Here is a 20,353-nt window from a genome sequence, read left to right on the forward strand (position 1 = left end):
ATGCTTAAGTTGGTCAGGATTTTTAAAGTGCAGTTTTAATAGAGAAAAACCACAGCACAGGATTTGGCAAGTTGCCACTCAGCTTTTGTACCACTTTCCAAAAACATCAAATCTAACTTTTAATTAAAATCCGAAGTTCAAATTGATATATATGCTGTTATACATGTCTTTTATATCAAAAGGACTCACATTAAAATTACCTTATTAAAATTGTAAAAAAAACAAGCAAATGGGTAATATATGGTTACCTTAACTTTGTCTTGTGCAGTAAAGATCTCCTAGCTAATTACTTTTAAAACCATAAATATCTTTTGTAGATAACATTAATTGGAAGCTTGTTTCATTAGTAGCTGTAAATCATTCAATATTTTAACATTAACTTTTAAAACTAATTATTGCAAGGTAACTTTTACTTCTGTTAATATTCACCTTAAATATTTTTTAAAAAGGGGCTCTTTGAACTTTCAAAGAATCACAATAAATTCTTAAGTAAAACTCTAAAAAAACTGCAACTACATAAAGTCATAATTACTTAAAATACACTATTAACTCTGAAAGGATATATAAAAACATTTAAAAACCCAAGGAACTATGACTTTTTAACAAACTGGGTACTATCCCAGTGCCTCTTGTTGGAGAGGGAGCAGTGGGGGTGAACTTCCCACTTTGCGGCTGCTCGGCTGCTGTTATCTTTCTTCACATTCCTCCACATACTCTCGCAGAGGGGAAAAACGGAGAGAAAAAAACCAAAAAACTCACAAAGTTAACTTGAATAAATGCAGTTCTTTCCCTCAGTATTTCTCTCGTTGTTCACAGATAGAGGGAAAAGGGCACGATTTTACAAAAACAGGCGATGTGACACGAAAAGCCTCGGAGGGCCAGGTGGTAACAACGGAGATCATTGCAACTTATTAACTTCTAATTACAGTGATGAATTTCGAACTAGATACCATATAGTTAGCAATTTTTGGACTATTTAGTCTCCCTTTGAAGCTGTTTGAGCCACCTGTTTCTGATCAACTGTTTCTGTAATTGCTGATATTTGCCCAGCGTGGCCTTGGAGCTGTTTCTGCACTGCCTCTGCCTTGGGGGTGCCTTTGTTCTCTGCGCACACTTCAGCGCTTTCCTCCTACGCCTCCCTGGTTCTGGTGGGAACCAATCTAAATCTGGACTCTCTTCTTCCAGGGGAGTAAAGCTGGGACTTGAATCAGATTGTGGTGTTGAAAGTGTCTCCAAAGGTGGAGCAAATAGTTCAGGACGCATCACATCCTGCTGTTGCTGAACAGATTCTGTTCGTTGTTTCGGTGTTTGCTGCAGGGCTGCTTTCTCTTGATGACGCTGAGCTCCACTTCTTCTTAATGACTGCTCAATTGAGAATATGAGCATGTAGGTGTTGCACAAGTTTCTCTATTTGCTGTTGCCACCCTAATAGATCTTTTTTTGATGCATCATTATAATTTCCTCATTCTTCTCCTGCCGGTGGTTGCCTGTCTGCTGAATGCATTTGTAATAGACAGAAACTCTTTTGTTCGCCTAAATATATAGATATGATAGGATGCTTTGCAAAACTGTGCTTTGTGTATAAAATCGGGAAGAAGTTGAAGGCCGCTAAATCGCTGAGGCTCGCATAATAATTAACAGACTAGCAGAGAGTCCTGGAATGCCAGGACAAGATAAGCCTTAAAGGGAAAACAGTGAGAAAAGGTCAGCAGAGTAAGATTGAGGAAGACTTGGAGCCTTCATCCTACGACCACCAGAGAGCAGAAAACGACCCCCTAATAACTAGAGACGCATGCGCAGATACGCCGGAGAAAGGACACGTAACCTGGAAGCCGAGACACATAAAAGGAGAAACACGGAAGCGGGAAGCGCGGCAGTTTCGCGGAGAAGAAATTTTTACCTTCTCCCCTGTCGCCTGGCGCTGACTTTTGCTTATTGCTGGCTTGCTGTAATTAATAAAACCTTTCCTTATATATCTCTCTCTAGTGCATTCACAACAGCATTGACACGCCTTGGGGGGAGAGGGACGTCCTGCAGCTTGCCCCAGTGAACAGTAGAAGGGGACTGGCAATCTGGGGCTCTGATTTCTGATGATGTGTGAGGCTCCACCTGCCTGGGGCTGGTGCCATCTCCTTTTGGAGATGTGCCATTTCCAGATTCGTATTTGGTGGATTAACTTCTGGCTTGGTCTCCGCTGACGTGGTCCTGCCTGCCCCGGCACACTCCTGAGCTTTTAAAAGTTCCGAGAGTGAGCCACATCGCTACTCCGTGAGCCTTGTCACAGGCAGAACGTGCCCAACCCCAGAGAAAGCACCCAGACGGCTGATTTTCTCCATGATTGTTTTTTTCTACAACAAATCTCCTATGTCTTTCCATTCTTGCGCTGCAAAAGGCAGCAGCGGGACCTGGGGGCGCCCGTACCTATTATCTCTAGCCCATAAAACGAGATTTCCAAGGTCCATATCCTTGACTGCTTCGTTTCATTTAACGATAATGTTTAGAAGCAGTTTGTGCTGCTGCAAACCCATCCATTCTTCGTGACCACGGGCAGGGGAAGGGTCACGATCCCTCCTCACCTCTTCTGCCCTTGGTCTCCCCCAGCAGCCTGCCTCCATTCCGCGTCTCCCTGCCCACAGGCTCGCCTACCCGGCACCGATCCGCATCCGCGTCTTCCCACGCATGGATCCGCTCCACCGGCTCTACCACCGAATCCCCTCTGCCCACAGGGGGTCCCTGTTCAGGCACCAGGTATTGAGGAACCGCCAGACTATTCAGCCGAGTCTTCACAGAAGTATGGCGAGCGTCGTTTATTTCTATCTCTAGCACACTTTTATAGGGTCCCACAGGGTCTGCGGGCTTAGCAAGCTACTACTGGCTAATACATATGGTTTACATTCTTTCCCCAATACACAAGGCTATTGTTTTCCTTTCATTCTTGCTGCTTCAGGAGAGTTTCAAAGACACTATCTTTAATATCATCGCTTATACCAAAGGCTGGCTTGTGCAAACAGGCTTTTACTAAAATATCATGCTTTTACTCTGTTAAAATGTTTTACTCCGCAGCTTCCCTCCCAGATTCCCACCAAAACCATGGAATTACAGCATTATGGGCATTGAGAATATGGAATCCTCCAGTTGCCCTCCCAAATTCCCATGGAATAACAGCATTCTGGGCATTGGGAATTTCAGATCCTCCAGTACTGCTGTTCAAAATGCTCGCTCGCGGTGAGAGACTTCTCCAGGGTCAAGCTGTTCAGGTATAAGCAATTTATTGTAAGGGCAAAGAGAGGGAGAAACCCGTGTCCGCCACCAGCCTCGGCGTCCGCGTGGCCCCTGGGGGAGGGGAGAGAGTGTGGGGAGAGAGGAAGAAAAGAGGTTAGAGATGAGGAAGGAGGGAACAAGAGCAACAGAGGGAGAGCGGGGAAAAACAGGGAGGCTTAGGAGAGAGGGGAAGGACAAGAGAGGGGTAAGAGGGGGAAAGAGGGAAAAACAAGAGGGAGAGAGCAGGGAAAGCTAGAGAGGGGTAAGAGCAGGGAAGGGCTAAGAGAGGGGGAAAGGCTAAGAGGTGAGGAAAGGGGTAAGAGCTAAGAGGGAGGTAGGAGCAGGGAAAGCAAGAGCTGAGAGTAGGGGAAGGCTATGAGAGAAGAGCTAAGAGTAGGGAAGGAACTAAGAGCTGAGAGAGGGGTAGGAACTAAGAGAGGGGTAGGAACTAAGAGAGGGGTAGGGAAATAAGAGAGAGGTAAGAACAAAGAGAGCGAAGTTCTTGTTACAATCCAATGTATCTTTTTCTATAGTGAATATTCTAATTCCCAGTAACCAATCACTACGAGATACACCCACTAAAGAATTTGCATACAGACTCTGAGCATCCCCATATTAACATACAGTGTTGCATTTTGAACTCTAAAAGCTTTACAAGTTCTTTCATTGCTTCTTGACCTTTGGACTTCCTGTCAGCAGAAGGACATTGTTTTATCAACCAGGGATTCTCCTTTAGCTGGCTAGGCTATTGTTCTTTGGTTATACAGTAACTAGTACTCAGCTTCATGACTCAGAGCAGGCTTTCATTTCTACTTCGATTCTAGGCTTCATATTTTCAGAATCTTCTGCCAAACAATCACATTCATAAGGTTTCCCTGTTTCATCCTCCCCAACACTCCAGCTCTCCTCCAAAATTCCCATATCATAACAGCATTCCAGGCATTGGGAATTTCAAATCCTCCAGTTGCTGAACCAAATTCCAATGGAATAAAAGCATTCTGGGCATCAGGAATTTGAAAAATGGCACAGTTATTGCTACAGAGCAGTCAAGTATTTGACGGCCTTGGATACTACAGGTGGGAAGGAAAACTGGGAATGGCTCCAGTGGCTGTGGAATCTCTGCCAAGCTCAACATCATGTCTGGACAACTCTACAACTCAGGAACACACAAAAAACATGGAAACATCAAGGCACTCAGCCACACATTGGAAACCGTGTAACTGGGTTTTTCTGTTTATTTTTTATATTTTCAAGAGATTTTTCCCTTTTAAAATCATTTTTCCTCCTTTTTTCAGTTTTTTTTTTCTTTCCCCCCCTTTTTTTTTTCTTTTTTAAATCTAAACCCTTTTCATTTTTAATCAGAAAAATTACAGACAACTCAAAGGCAAAAAAATGAGAACTCCAAGAAACCACAATAGTTTTCTTCTCCAGAATAACACATGGCAAAATAATATATTTTAAATAGTAAAATAAAGTACCAAAATTTAGTCCCTAAAAAAGCTATAAAGAAGAAATATTCAGAATATTGACAAGCTACTAATATTGTTGTTGATGATGCTATTATTGTTATTTCTTCCTTTTATTTTTTTTGTGGGAATATTTTTAATGGAATAAGAAAGTGAAAAATAAGCCAATTTTTTTTTACTGCCTTTTTTCTTATTTCTTTAATCTACTCAGGGTGTCCTATGATTCTGTTTGATAGCAAAAAGAGCACTAGACAAATGAAGCTTTATAACAAATAGCCAGTTCCCTATGGCAGCAGACAGAGGCAGTCAAGGTCAAGGAGCATTTTTGAGCATGGTGTCCTGGGGTGACTTTATGATACTGGTATCCCCAATCGTCTGGTTTATGTTATATATTAAGTTCTGCACCTTTAAGACTGGCTTTGAGAGCAAGAGAGGGGGAAGAAGCAGCGCGCAGTGTGTTAAGGAAAACATCACTCCCACACATCCCGCTCCTGGACTGTGGTGTCTGCAGCACGGACAGACAGCGGAACAGAGCTTCTCTCTGGCTTTTAGTTAGTTTTAGCTAGCTGAGGCAGAGGAGTTCCCTGGACCTTTGGGTTTTTTTCCAATTTTCTTGGATCTGTGCAAGCCTGCTCTGGACTGAACACCCAGGCAAACCCCGGGAGCTCACGCCTTTGGCCCACCGGGGCCTGGGCTTCGGCACTTTTCCAGCGCCGGAGGGACTGATAAGAACCTGAGCGAGCCAAGCTACACCACATGAAAAAAGACTTTTCTTCCTAGACTTACCATCCCATCGAACAGCAAGAGGTTTTATTATTTAATATTACTCAATTTCTGTTAAATAAACAGCTTTTTCCACTTCTCTCCACGGATTTTTTTTTCCTTTTCCCGGACCCGTTGGTGGGGAGGGGCATTTCCCTGTGGAGATCCCCATTTGGAGTTTTCCTTCCTGATTTGCCCTAAACTAGGACACATGGTTTTATCCCCACAAGGAATAAAATCCTTCCTGGTTGTAACCATACTATTTGGAACGCTGCACATGGTTCACCATCTGGGCTGGGAAAAACCAGGAAAATCCTGGATTGCACACCTGAGGGAGGGGTCTGTTAATCCTGACTCATCCCAGGAACTTCTGCTCCTCAGTCAGGGAAGGATGGCTTAGGGAATTCTCCGGTCCAGGAGCACCTATGGCACCTCCCGAAAAACCGTTTCCTTGCTTTCCCAGTTCCAGAAACTGAATTATTGGATTATTTTCCATCAGGAAATTGGGTTCTTCCCAGCATCCTAGCCCTCAGCTCTGAGAAATGGAATTGTAGAAGATTCTCAAAGCCTGACTGAAAGCTCACATAGTCTTGTACATTTGTATGCAAACTCTGAGATAAGGTTTGCTGACTTAGCTAGGCCATGGAGTAGAGAAGACCTCGAAGAGAACGAGATTGAACGGGAAACGAGTTTCAAACAATGGCCTTGCAAACAGACCAGACATTTTGGAGAATCCAAACTGGGAAAGATGCATTGTATCAAGATCACATGGGGTCAAATCAGAGGTGATTGGTGTTAGAAGTATTAGCAGCATTATACAGCAAAAGATAATAGGCTGAAAAACATCAGGTATTGTAACCAGGAAGTAAGTTGGCTTCTGATGTCATGATGGCGTTGAATGGAACGTCTTAAATAACTGTCATGGAGTTACTGTACCTTTAAGGGAGTTGGAGTTGCTGGGAAGTGCTTGGAGTCTTTTCTCCTGACCAATTATCAGTCATTGCTGGGAATTGACAGCAGTTTAGGCCATTGAAAAGTGGGATCAACTTGTGAACCCTACCTTAAAATGTAAAAGCAGAGTTCTCTGGGTTCTCTTTGTTTCCTGGCTGTGGAAGGTGGCGGAGCTCCAGGCCTCCCGTTCCCTGCCCAGGCCATGCAGCCAGGCGGGGATGGGGCCGGGCCTGCCCCGTCTCCTGGCTGGGAGATGGGGGGGCCTGGGGAAGGTTTTCTTCGGGCCCGGGCCGGGCCGAGCCGATCTGTGGTTCGACTGCAGGTTTTGCTGTAACTACATTCACTAGAAACTGCCCAGTGAAGAAAGAGAGAGGCCCTGGACTTGCAGCGGGTTAGAGCAGCGACCACACGCTCCAGAGCAGCCATGAGGAACCTTCCATCGCAGACGGCTCCAGCTCCTGTTCAGCAGAGATCCTCGAACCATCTACAAAAGCCTGGGCAAGATTTTAACTCTTTCATTACCCAGATGAGACTTGCGGATTAATCTTTTTATCCAGAGAGAGAGAGAGAGAGTGATCAACATGAAAAGAGACTTTATAAACTACCAGTGACAGGAAAGAAAAGAAGCTTCAGGAAAGGTAGAGAATTAAGAAGATGCTTTAATTAAGCTGAAATATCTCCCTGTTAAAACTATGGAGATGGACAATGAAGTCCTGAAAAGAACTCCTTTAATTCATGATACAGGATCTAGAAAAGAATAGTGTTCAAAGTGTAAATTTGAGTAAAGAGTAATTATGGTATAGTGAAGTGCTGGGAGATTTGAAGCCTTGAGAGGCAATGAAAAAACTGTTGGGAGATTTGAAGCTTTGAGAGGCAATGAGAAAACTGTTTTCTGGTGAAGCTCACAGAAACAGATGAAGAAGACTTTTTTGCCTTTGAATAACTTATCTTTAAAAATGCTATCTCAAGACTCATGGCCCATACACACTTCAGAGTGATGTGAAAATGGGAGGAGTGAACTCTAATAATAGCAGCTCTGAGCAGCTAATATTAGGGCAATAGAAAACTATAAAAAAAATAGTTTTCTTGTGAGAAACTCCATAAATTAACAGGAAGAAACTTCTGTTTCTCTATAAAGACTAGTAAAAAGACTGTAGCAAGAATGGGGACTGTTTTAACCATCAAAGTTCCAGAGTTTTTGTCTCTGTTGTCATGTTAATAAGGAAATAGTGGGTAGATAGGGGATGGAAAGGTTTTTCTGGAGGTTTATTCTGGTGTTCTTATTATTGTAGTTTGTCAATAAACTTTCTTTTTTTTTTTTCCCGTTTAAGTTGTATGCCTGTTTTGCTCTTGTTCTAATCCATATCTCACAGCAAGAAGTAAGTAATTTTCTTAGTTATTGGTTTAAAACCACGACAATAACTTACCCTTCCATGAGACTGATAATGGAATCAAATCTTTCCAAGTACCTCTCAGTTACCACATCTCTGTACAGCTGGGATCTTACAACCATCGGCATTCTGGTAATTCCGCTGATCCCTGTTCAGGACGTGATTGAGAAGGTTGGAATATCCTGAAAAGGGGGATTTGTGGCTTCTTCCTTGCAATCCTGAGATCTCCAGTGCTGGCACATGCCAGCATTCTCAACCCCGTCAGATAAACCTGCTTCAGTTTGGAGCTCTGGGGAAGCACCAGAGAAGCTGGGTGTCAGGAACAAGGCAGATGCTGGGGGTTGCTTATGGAGCTGGATCAAGAGGCACTGTTGCACTCCTTCTCCCCGATGGGACCCCTCTGTCCCACCCCCTGTGGTGAGAGCCTGCTCTTCTCAGGGCATAGGCCGCGGAGGGGGTCCTGGAGTGAATACAACATGGACTCAAACTATCTAGACACAGAAGGCTCAAACTTGCTGGAATAATCCCGGGTTTATTGTCTGTTGTCCATCCAAGGCAAGAGAGAGACCAAAATGCTCTGGGTCTTACCTCTTATACCAAGGGGCAGGGGTGATTAGGGGATGCAGGGAGGTCACAGCCAATGGGAAGGGGGAAGGGAAAGAAGGTTTTCAGGTAGGAACTCCCATTACACAAACCAGAGGTGAGTTTTACCCTTGGAAGCTACCAAGATTTTTAGATGCACTACAACAAGGCACCTGGAAGCTCTCAGCAACGCAGGCAGCAACACACCGGAAAAAGGACACAGATGGCGCTTCCTTGGCTTGGGACAGAGGTTGTGCCTTCAGCACAACCACCACAGGCCAAGGGCTTCTAGCCACTTTCCCTGCACCACTGCACGCCTGGGCAGCTTGCCGAGCACAAGCACCCTTTTCACCCTCTTCCCCTATGCCCTGTGCACCGTGCGCAGCAAAAGAAAAGTCTTGGGAGTCTGTGTATTGTAACACATCCTATATTTCTACACTACATTATGAAAATCCTATATTCCTACACTGGAATTATGAAAAAAAGTAAAATAACAATATTCAAGAAAAGCAAAATGCCTGCCAGCTCATGTGGCCCCAGCAGACAGATCCTGCCGGATCAGTTCCCACTATAGCTGCAGCAGCATAGGCAGCTGAGGCTCGATAGACGAGGCCGTGCTCTCCATGCTCTGCGGAGCTCATCTCGCAGCCACTGGAACATGGAGATTGGAGCGGGTTCTCCTGCCGTCAGCAGGTGAAATGTCTGGAGAGCAAGGCTTCTGATCTCCAGGCTGACGTCATTTATCATTTCTGCAAGGGCTGGAAGAGAGACAAACAGAGCCACAGTCAGATCCCAGTCCTACGAGGGCCCACGGAGAGCCCCCTGCCAGGCCCATTCCAGCCGGCTTTTGCCATGCGCTGCAGGGAGCAGGGATCAGGGATCAGCCCGAAGCTGCTGGCCACGAATGCCCCACGTGCCCCTGAAGTCTCGCTGTGCTCTGCCCACGCTGCCCCTCATCTGCACATTGAGCAGAGCCCTCCGCAGCCAGGCCAGGGATTGCAGCTCCCCCCGCCAGCCCCGCTGACCGCCCGCTGCCCTCACTCACATTGCCAGATCTCCAGCTCTTCATTCTGCCCCATCAGGAGCTGCCCGGCAATCCCTGGGAACACAGAGCCTGTCAGGGCCCCGGCAGCACAGCTCCCTGCCAGCGGCGCTGCCAGTACTGGGGCCACAAGCCCTCCCACCCCGGCAGGGCTCAGCCCCAGCCCTTGCCGCATCCTGACTCAGCCCAAGGGCACGGCTGCCAGAGGCCGGCAGCAGCAGCCCCGAGGGCAGCCGGGGCTCCAGGGCGCCGGGCCCGGGTGCCGCTGCCGGGACAGCAGCAGCCGGGGCCGGGGCCGAGCTGCGGCGGGGCGAGGAGGGAGCCCGGGCTCGTGGCTCACCCATGAACCTGATGGCCGCTGCTCGCAGGGGCTCCTGTGGGTTCTGCAGGTACGGCAGGGCCTGGTGCAGGTACTCGGCCGCTCGGCTCTCGTCCTGTGCCAGCTGCAGAGAGCGGCAGGAGGGAAGGGTTGGCGCGGGCTCTGCCCCTTGGCCGGGCGCTGCCTGCGGCCAGCCCGGGCCTCCCGTGCCCGCCCAGCCCTGAGGCACCGGGCAGCAGCCGCTGGCGCCGGGCTCTGGAGGGGGCAGAGGGCCGGCTGCTGCCCGGGGAGCCGCGGTGCCGGCCCGCCCCGCAGCCCCAGTGGCTCGGGGCTCCATCGGCAGCCGGCTCAGGGCCACAGGAGCCTGGAGAAGAAGCCGTGTGGCCCCGGCTGCGGCACTGGGCAGGGGCCCAGCTGCCAGCCCCATGCACCGAGCGCCGGGGACAGGGGGCTTCTCCAGGCTGAGGCTGGGCCTTCCAGGCCGTCCTTACCAGGACCTCAGCGAACTTCCACAGTTGCTTATCCTTCACAGGATTTGCAAGATCTCTCCTCTTCAGGACCTTGACCATGCTAAGCAGTGCTCTCTGAGAGGCCTGGAAAGCAGCAGAGACCCTCAGATGGCCCCACAAGCCAGGGCACAGGAGCCGCATTCGTGTGCCAAGGCCTGCAGGAGGCTGCAGCTGGCAAGGTGCCAGGCCTGCAGGAGGCAGCCGAGCCCCCTCCCCGGGTGACAGCAGTAGCCCGGGAGTCCTCACCTCAGCCACCTGCTGGTTCTCATCGTGGCAGTGGAAGAAGAGTGGCAGCAGGCTCTGGTGCACATGTGACTTCAGGGCCTCTTTTTCCTTTTCCACGCGAACAGTCACCAATGTTCGGAAGAGCAAGGTGGACACCAGCTGCACCTGGCTATTATCCTATATGAAAGGAAGAGAAAAAAACCTCAGCCCTGTCGGCACGGGGCTCAGCAAAGCACAGGCCTGCAAATCCCCAGGGCATCAAGTGTCCAGGCAGCAGCCAGTGGCCTCGGCTGGGGGCACAGAGCCTTACGTAGTCAAAGAGTGGCAGGAGCGCCTCAGCCAGCTGCAGGGCAATGGGGCCGGGTATCAGCTTCTTCGTCTCCAAGACTATAAAGCTGAGCACCATGACTGTCATCCGAACTCTTTCTCCATCTGCATCCTGCAGGAGCTCCACAAGCCTTTCCGTCAGGCTCCACATTTTTTCAGTCTGTGCAGAACAGAAGTCTATGAAACGCCACCCTGCTGCTGCCACGGGGTCAAGAGGCCAAAGGTCTGTCCCAGAGCACTCAGGCAGCTGAAGCGGGAGGCAGGAGAGCTGGCAGCAGCTGCCTTTTTGCCCAAAGCCCAGCCAAACCCATGTGACTGCATTCCCCAGTGCAGCTTCTGCCACTGCCCACTTCTCACCACTGAGGGTTTGTCAGTAAGCTGAAGTAGAGCCCTGAGTGCCAGGTGACGCCTCTCTTTGCACTCGCTTTGCAGGTGCATTGACAAGATCTCCAGGATTCTGTTAGCACCACGTTCAGTCAAGTCCAGGCGCGCCAGGACCTGAAAGGCACCGGGCAGTGACTGGGGAGCGAGCCGGCAGGAGCATGGAACCACACAGGGCTGGGCCCAGGCGGCAGCCCAGGGCATGGGCACCGTCCCAGGCAGCTGCAGCTATGAGAGGGCCGAGAGGTGGCAGACAGCTCTGCAGGGAGGCAGTTCTGGCCATGGGGCTCACCTCCACAAGGAATGCCAGGGCAGGCAGATCCCAGCGTGCCTCCTGTGTGCTGAGTAGCCGGAGCAGGTAGCGAACGATGCGGAAAGACAAGCGTCTGGAGACACAGGATATCTCCCTGGCAGGTGAAAAAGTAACAAAGCCTGTGGGTAAGGGACATCTCCCAGGACTGATTCCCAGAGTTCTGGTGTTTGATCAGCATCCTACAAGGGGACCTGAGCCCTTGGGGAGGTGGCTCCATGTGGGAGCCTTCCTCTCCCAACCTTTTCCAGTCTCCTTAGCTGTCCCTCGGTGACGAGGCCCTCTGGCCCACGACAATGGGGACTGTGTGGGGCAACCTCAGCACGGGGCACAAATGCCAGAGGCAATGGGGAGAAGGGGTCTCACCTGGCCAGGAGACCCACAGCATGATGGTGGGTGTCAGCGCAGAGCAGCGTGTCCCAGCCACACTTGCGTTCCATTGACAACACCACTTGCTCACGATGCATTCGGCAGAGTAGAGACTTCAGGGCTCGCACTGCAAACCTGTGTGCACAGCAAAGCCCAGGTCACGCTGGGAGCACTGGCTCCTGCCCTGCGGACATGGCAGGAACGGGAGGAGTGGGATGGAGCACCTGTTTGGGCTGATGGCAAGGCCGTGTTGCTCCTGGCATGCCTTCCAGAAGGTATCAACCTCCTGTGGCATCTCCAAAGTGCTGAAGAACACTTGGAAGAGCAGATGGACTAAGACGCGAGGAAAATACGCCTTCACTACCCGTGGGACACAGGGCACCTGAAGGAACTTCCACATCACCACTGTTGCCTGCAGAGGACAAAGCACCCAGGGATAGTACCCAGTGCCAAGGTATCTGTGTGGCAGGGCCTGAGCGTGGCAGGGAAGGCCAGGGGAAAGCCTTGGGGGGCTCCACGCCTTGTGCCCCTGAAGCTGCCCCTAGGCCAGGTTTCAGCCCAGTGCCTGAGGCAGGGAGATGCAGTGGGGGAAGGAGGAAACGGAGCTGCTGAAGAGGCTGTCGGCCATGGGGTGAGCAAAGGCCTGTTCCAGAAACTCACAGCCAGGGCAAAGACACCCGTGTTGTCCCCATCGGAGGTGCACGTGCTGTGCTCTGGCCAGGTTCTCAGCACATCGAGGAGTATCTGTACTACTGGCTCCACAGTCCTGCTCGAGCATATGATGGTCTTCCACATGGTCATTGCAGCTCTGTGGGGTGACAGCTCTGTCTCACGGGGGTCTCAGACACATCCCCGTGGCCTGGGCAGCAGTGGCGGGGGGAGCAGAGCTGGCTGCCAGCTCTGCCTCTGCCCGCTGCCCCTCGCCAGCAGCAGCACCCAGGCGAGCCAGCCCTGCGGGGACAGGGCCCTGAGGGGGCATGGCATGGCAGCAGGCTTGGGGGCCGATGTAGCAGGGCTGGGAAAGGTCCCAGGTACACAGGACCCTGGAACTCTCTGTTGCTCAGACACCTGGGCAGGGCTGTGCAGGCTGATGGGCTGGGGAGCCCTGAGCCCTCTGGGCAAGTGGGCCCCTTACCTGTCACACGTTGGGGCCACACGCAGGAGAGCAATGACCACGTCAGTGGGCTGTGCCTCGGTCAGATCCAGCAGGGTCCTGCCCAGCCTGGAGTCAGCAGACTCATTGGCCATGAGCCACTGGTGGATGTACCTCACCACGGCAGGCACCTGGAGAAGGCACAAGGGGAGACTTGGAAAGCTGCCAGAGGGAGTCAGGAATGTCCCCAGCATCTCCAGAGAAGTGCTTCCCTTGTCACCACGCTGCAATGGCCTCAAAGGCTTAGAGTGATCAGCAGGCGTGGCTTGGGAGGCCAAGCGATCCCTGGAGAATCAACCCCTGGCCACAGGCTGCTTACTTGCTCTGGAATGGAAACACCCTCCTCCAAAATGAATTCCAGCATTGCAGCACTGGTGTCGCTGGTGTAGACGTCACCATCTTCCATGGACCCAGTGCCCATGACGCTGGTCTCTTCCTGCCAAATGTGCTTGATGAATTTGCATGTTGGGTAGGAGAAGGAAGGGTGGGAAGAGAGGGATATTGCATGGAGTGTTCCAAGCATGGTGCTGGGCTGAGCCGTGCCAGCAGGCCCAGCCCAGTTGGGGATGGCTGCAGGTACCTGTGCTGTTCCATGGAAGAGGCCACAGGCAAGGCCCTGCTCTTGTGTCTGGTCCATGGCTGAATCTGGCAAAGAGCGAGAGCGGCCAGAGCTGAGGGGCTGCAGGAGAGGCTGGAGAACGCTGCCCAGCCCTGTGATCCCCAGGCAGGGACAGCCCCAGGGAACTGAGCACAGCCACTGCTTGGAGGCAAGCCCCAGCTTCTCTCCTATCCTTTCTGAGGGCATGTCCCCAGGGGATGGGATTGGATGGGATGGGACCAAGCTGTCTGCAGGCACCAGCCCTGTGGTCCAGCTCTGCAACTCACCCTCCTCCAGCGGCTGGAACTCCTGCACCTCTTCAATCTCTACTTCTGGGGCAGCTCCAGGGCCTTCTTCCTCTTCCTCGTCCTCCTCCTCCACCCAGGCCAGCTTGGGCACTCTCGGGGGTCGCTGCTCCAGATCTCCAACACTCTCCCATCCTTTCCATCAGAACAGCACCAGGGGATGGCATGGCATGCAATGGGATGGGGCTAAGCTGGCAACAGGCACTAGCCCTAAGGCCGAGCTCTGCAACTCACCCTCCTCCAGCGGCTGGAACTCCTGCACCTCTTCCGTCTCTACATCTGGGGCAGCTCCAGGGCCTTCTTCTTCCTCCTTCTCCTCCTCCTCCACCCAGGCCAGCTTGGGAATTCTTGGAGGTCGCTGCTCCATGGCAGTGCCTGGATTTATGGTACTTGCAATAGAGATGCCTCAGAAAAGCTCTGAGGCAGCAAGTCCTGCAGTCGTGCCTGGAAGGCACCTGCAAGACTCAAGTCCCGGCAAGACTGCAGGACAGCAAGTCCTGCACTCGGGTCTTGAGGGCTCCTGCCACAAGGACAGGAGGCTCCTCGTCAAGGATTGTGCCCTGGTCTCAAGGGCAGTGACTGCAGGGATGGGCGATGCCTCAGAAAAGCTCTGAGGCAGCAAGTCCTGCAGTCGTGCCTGGAAGGCACCTGCAAGCCTCAAGTCCCGGCAAGACTGCAGAACAGCAAGTCCTGCACTCGGGTCTTGAGGGCTCCTGCCACAAGGACAGGAGGCTCCTCGTCAAGGATTGTGCCCTGGTCTCAAGGGCAGTGACTGCAGAGATGGGCGATGCCTCGGAAAAGCACCGGCTCACCAGGTCCCACAGTCTGCCCTCGAGGGCACCTTAAGAAAAGAAGCCTCGGCAAGGCCACAGGTCACCAAGTCCTGTGGTCTGGCCTCGAGGTCACCTGCAAGAATGACGGCTCAGAGAAGCTCCGGGTCAGACACAAACGAGTGCGCTGTGCGGGGGCTCCTCACAGCACCGCTCTGGCGCGTCCTGTCCCGTCGCGTGCACCGAGCACTGTGGTGTGGACCTGTCGCTGTGGCCAGCTCCTCTGTCACCACGTGTCACAAAGGGCTCTCTGACACCCTGTCCCTTTCCATCCCACGCTGACCATGTCACAAAGGGCCCTTGCAAACACTGCCACGTGCCCTAGTTCTCCCCCCATCCCCCATCCCCCCTCAAAGTGGCCTCGATTGGAAGGAATCTCTTGCCCAAAGTGTCAAAGACAGTGTTGCGGCAATTGTTTAAGTTTAGTTGTTGTTGGAAGTTTGTCAGTTCTATGGTTCACTCTTCTGCTCCCCCCTGTTCATCCAAAGTTGGTTTGCCCCTAGGAGTTGTATCCTCCCCTGATCTGCCCTTCATTGTAAAGCCAGCTCCTTATTCCCAAGCCTTCCCTGCCTGTCACCACAACCCTGCCCCTACCCCTTGTCCATCATTGTAAAGCCTGCCCTTTGTTCTGGATCCTTCCCTGTCAACCCCCTAAGCCTCAAGGCTTCATTGGCCTGCATGACCGGTCCTCTATTCCCCCTCATCCCTGATGCTTCCTGCATTGGAACGCCCTCCCTTCGCTACTTCCTCCTGGATTCCCCATTGGCTGTTTGTTTGTACCCGAGCACAAGGCTCAAAGCTTCTGCCTTTGGCACTGATAAACCAAGGTAGTTCCACACACCTGACGTGGCTGCTGGTGTGTTTCTCTGAGCTAGCCTGGGCTCCGGCAGAACTGCGTCAAGCGTTTGCTGCTGGTTTGAGGCGTTCCTAAATATCCCCGACGGGATATTTAGGAACGCCTCAAACCAGCAGCAAACGCTGCCCTGCTCTGCAGGCTCAGGGCAGCAGAAGGAGTCCCCAGGGCTGCCGACGCAGCCGCAGCAGGAAGGGCACGGGGCCTTGCACAGAAGCTGGCACGGCCTCCTTGGGACACGGCCCGGCTGGTGGCCATCCTAAACCTGCCCAGGGTGTGACACAGACAAGGAACGTGTGGGCCAGGCCACGAATGCTGCTCTGAGCCCTGCGCCACTGGAGTTTCCAGTGTCCTTCTTTCTTACAAGATGCACATTGCTTCAGCCCCAACTTAGTCTGAGGCTGGTTTGAACTTCCTCCGCCTCTGGTATTTTTGCCCCTGTCTCATCCATGCCCATGTCCCCTGCCCTGGTGCTGATCCAGAGCTACCCCTATGGCTGTAGTGAGTTCTTTCTCTTTTCGTCTCTATTACTGTACACCTGCTATGCTTTTTTTCATGAATGCCTTGAAGTCCCTATTTACAGGCTCTTCTGGCTTCTGAAGTCTCTGTCCGATATCTGGGCTGGATTTCCCTAACATCAGGGATACTAACTGCTGCTTTCCCACGTCTGGTAAGGGATCTAGGGCTGTCTATTAACACACAGCTGCTCAGAGCCTGTCCACAAAGTCAGTGGCTGACTCATGCTGTCCCTGTTTAAAATTATTACTGATCAATTTATTGCTTTCAAAACGGCATTTTTTATTTTAAATTTGACCATTTCTCTGTGGCAGCAGACAGAGGTGGTCAAGGTGGCACAACCTTCCCAGGGAAGCGTCTCCTGTGTCACTTCCCCCGGGCACCCTGGCACACTTGCCTTGCCCCCATGATTCAGCTGCGAGCCCTTCAAAGGGCTTTTGGAATGGCCGCTGTTCTTTGGGTGCCACCAAGGAAAAGAGACAGGAGGTGCCGTGTGGGGTTCCAAGGAGGTCTTTATTCTTCTCTCCCAAAGGGTTCCCGAGACGAGAAGTGCCCTTGGCTCAGTAAGAGCAGGGATTATATAGGAAAAGCAGGGGGTGGGGTGAAGCTACAGGGACAATGGTCTGTGGATTCTGGGGCGGAACAAGGGGGAAGGGACAACAGGGTACAAATAATATGCATACAGGGGGAAGGACATGTTAGGCACCACTTAACATGTCCCTGTAACAACAAAGGCTCTCCATCGAGACCTTGCCCTTTGAGGGAGAGCAGCTGGTAAAAGCCTGGAGGCTCTCCCTCCAGGGGAGAGTGGCTACAGGATCAGTCAGTTTGTCAGCCTCTAGAACTGTTTCCTCTTTTTTAATTGAAAAAAGCCTCCCCAACAGCCTTTTTGCCAAAATGTAAAAAACATGAAAACATTAGTTAAACAATAAAAATAACCAAAAGAATCCACAAAACATTATTAAGAAAAGAACCTACCCATCCCTTGATCCTCAGGTGTCCAAATTGATCTTGACACCGCTGAGGGGGCTTCTCAGCCTGGGGATCTTCAACTTTGTTTTGGATCCTCTGGATGCTAGTGTGGATGCTTTCCAAGTGGGACGATAACTTGAAACAGCGCAGCCCTTCAAAGTCCTGACAGCCATGCCCATGGGTGAGCAGCAGGAAGTCAATTGCTGCCCTGTTTTGTAAAGTTGCATGCCTGGTAACTTCTTCATCTTTAAGGAGGTCATGAAGGGCGGCATAAGTGAGGTTCATGCGCTTCACTACCAACATCCCAAGTGAGAGAGACTGTCGAGGGCCTTTGCTACTTCCACCCACGGTGAAAACACTGATGACCCTTTTTGTCTTTGGCCAACTGAAATACTTGTCATCACAATTTACGTCAAATATGGCAGTCTCCCTCTTTAAGTGGGCCAAATGTTTCCGTTGTCTCCAATCTTCAATCAGTGTTATGTTTGGGGTCAAGATCAAGAGTTGATAGCATGCACAGACCTCCTTTAAGCTTGTGGGGGATCCATGCCCATGCCCGATCCCCACAGATGAAGAAGACACCTGGGGGGATGTTGCAGGATCATGTCCAGGGAAGCTACAGTTACTGGGACGCAGCTTAGGATAGGAATGAGACGGGCCTTTGTTCATGAAACCATTTATTCAGCCTGGGAACAAACTCATTCAGAAACAGAGAGCACCGAACAAAGGCAGGGTGAGGGGTTTTGAGGGACAGAACCAGGGTGGAGTTCAGGGTCAGGGACCAGTAGGAACACAACAAAGGAGAAACCCCCAGGGACTCAAACCCAATCAGAACTCCTGGGCCACCCCTCAGGGGTCTTGGGTGGGACAACTTCATCCAGGGCTCACACTGCCCATCCCCCAAAGCAGGAGGTCAAAATTCACAGTAGCCGGACTTACAGGCATGCCTATCACTTTAACAATGCTTATCTGAAATGAAATCTTTGCCTCCCTGAGGCACCTCACAGAGGGGGAGAAGTCGATCCCGGAACTCTCCAGAGAAATCTGCTGGTGTCTTATGGGTGTAATGACACCAGTTTGTCAAATTATAAGCTTTGTTTGTGGGGGTGATGACATACGCCCATGAGGACGGCTTCTGAAAATGGAAATTCATACAATAACTCACTTTGGCCGACCCCAGTAGATCCAATTCCTGTGGATTTTGCTGGGCAAATGGAAGTATCTTCTTCCACTCATGGCAGGCAACCATCCGGTTGGGGCAGCTCCATTTTCCTAGGTTGGGGCAATCGTATGGCCCAAAAGAGATCCCCACCAGGCATGATGACAGTGGGTCACTCACACTCCTCATGGACAGGCACATGTTCTCTTGGCCAATGGCTTTGGCCAAGGTGACGCACACATTTTCTTTGGGCTGTGCTATCATCCACGCACTCACAGTTGTTGGTGTCGGGGGCACCCAGAGGATTGAGTGTGGAGGAAGCCCAGTCCCCTGACAGGCTTCCTCCTTGGAGTTCTGTCCCCTAAGATAAGACAAAACTACTTAGTCATGGCAACTAAGCTGTAGACCCCTTCCTGCTTTGGGACTCCATGTTATCTCCCTGTAAACTATTGGTCATTTTACCCTGGTCTTAGAGCATTGGTCCTTTTCCCAATTCTCCCCTTCCCTGTAAAAACCCCAGCTTTTGCCCAGTTCAGTGGATGTGACTGTCACTGGCCCCCTTCACTGAAGCCTGACAATCGAGATTCTGCGGAACGCTACACAGTCTCCTGTCTCTTGTCTACGTGTCGGCTGGGGTAACCCATGAGCGGAGCTGGGCTGATCTGAGCTGATTACTGCAAGAGCTGAAATCCCTTCTAAAAGAGCTGAACACGTGAAGTCTCAGGCTGAGCTCCTAAGGTTTACCCCTGGCTGGAAGCAGCCTGAGACTCCCTGTATGGCCGTTCCTTCCGGGAGCCGTATCTGGGATAGTTGGTGGCAGAGCTGTGGGTCGAACAGACCCCTGGAACCAGCCATCAACAATTGAGGACATCCCAAGGATCACAGAGGCAACTGCAAGGCAAGTGATTTTCATTTCTCTGAGGACGGAGCTTCTGTTGGGGTAAAAACATGCATACTTAAGTCTTTGGGGGAAGAGGAGGGCATTTCTTTGTACCCATCCAAAGTTTTGCCCTCAACTGTCTATACTCCCTTTCTGTTTAAAAAACTAAACACTTGAAGACAGGGATTTTGGGAGTTTTTGGGAAAGAGGAAAAAGGACTGAAGAGGGGCAGTAAGTGTGGGGGAGGTAAGTATAAAGGGAAGTGAGGGTTGGGTGATAACTGGGAGTAACAACAAACTTCTCTGTAGAAGCAATGGCTAGGAAGTGCCTAGCCTGTGGTGTTATAGTGGTTTCTGGAGTTCTGCATTGTCTGAGACCTGGTGACAGGGCAGTGTGGTTTTTGAAGAAGCTGCATCTTGTGGCACCTCCACCTCCAGGCAGCTGTGGTTTCATCTTGCAGCTCTGTGGTAGTGGACTTGGAAAGGGTCTTGCTTTTTTTGTCAGGGGTAGTGTTCGTCAGCCTTAAGTAAGGCTTGCTGTATTTCCTTGGGAACTATTTGGGACTAGATGGAGTTAACACACAGGCGTATCCCATCCCTAAGGTAATCAATGGGAAAGGCCCTGTTTTTGTTGAGTCTCAGGATCTTTCATCAGCACCTGTGGCCTCTCATTGAGCTTAGCTTGGGTCGAATTGGAGAAGTGCCGGAATAAAGGGGAGGGGTCGGCTCTGAGAATATGCAATTTAAGAAATTGATTACATTGGGAGCCTTACAGAGTCTCCCAATGGGAGACATAGTCTCTGTTCCACCTTGCTGCTGATTAAGGGCCTGCTTGATGGTACAATGGGTCCTTTTCATTATTTATTGACCTATGGGATTATGGGGAATGCCTGCTGTGTGCTTCACCCCCTACTAACTGAAAAAAGTTTTTTAGTTACAGGAGGTGTTAAGGCTTATTGTGTGTCTTGATTTCTTTGGGGAGTCCCAGGATGGCAAATGCCAGGAGAAGATGCTTGATGGTATGGGTTGCATCTTCTCCTGCATGGGCCAAAGCAAACACTGTATCCAAAAAGGTGTCCACTAATTGGTGTATTTATTTTAATCTCCCGAATGATGGGTAGTGGGTGACATCCGTCTGCCGTACTTAGCAACTGCTGAAGCCTCTGGCATTGACCCCAGAGCTTAGGGATGGC

The 20,353-nt window shown here is 51.0% G+C and overlaps 1 protein-coding gene across 1 annotated transcript; it reads right to left on the reverse strand.

The window, feature by feature from the left end:
- Positions 1 to 8,824: 8,824 nt before the first annotated feature.
- On the reverse strand, positions 8,825 to 14,975 carry LOC147648776 (maestro heat-like repeat-containing protein family member 7). Its single transcript, XM_086865848.1, has 16 exons — positions 14,186 to 14,975; positions 13,934 to 14,086; positions 13,629 to 13,693; positions 13,368 to 13,484; positions 13,031 to 13,179; positions 12,556 to 12,703; positions 12,120 to 12,307; positions 11,893 to 12,030; positions 11,509 to 11,623; positions 11,193 to 11,333; positions 10,819 to 10,995; positions 10,530 to 10,685; positions 10,266 to 10,367; positions 9,796 to 9,898; positions 9,459 to 9,512; positions 8,825 to 9,171 (listed from the first exon to the last, which is right to left on the reverse strand). Exons 1-16 carry the CDS (start codon positions 14,316 to 14,318, stop codon positions 8,972 to 8,974), a joined length of 2,139 nt encoding a protein of 712 aa, XP_086721974.1. The 5' UTR covers positions 14,319 to 14,975; the 3' UTR covers positions 8,825 to 8,971.
- Between the last annotated feature and the right edge of the window lie 5,378 nt (positions 14,976 to 20,353).

This window comes from Cyanistes caeruleus, chromosome 30 (assembly GCF_971803275.1).
Source record: "Cyanistes caeruleus chromosome 30, bCyaCae1.hap1.1, whole genome shotgun sequence".
Classification (NCBI taxonomy): Eukaryota; Metazoa; Chordata; class Aves; order Passeriformes; family Paridae; genus Cyanistes; species Cyanistes caeruleus.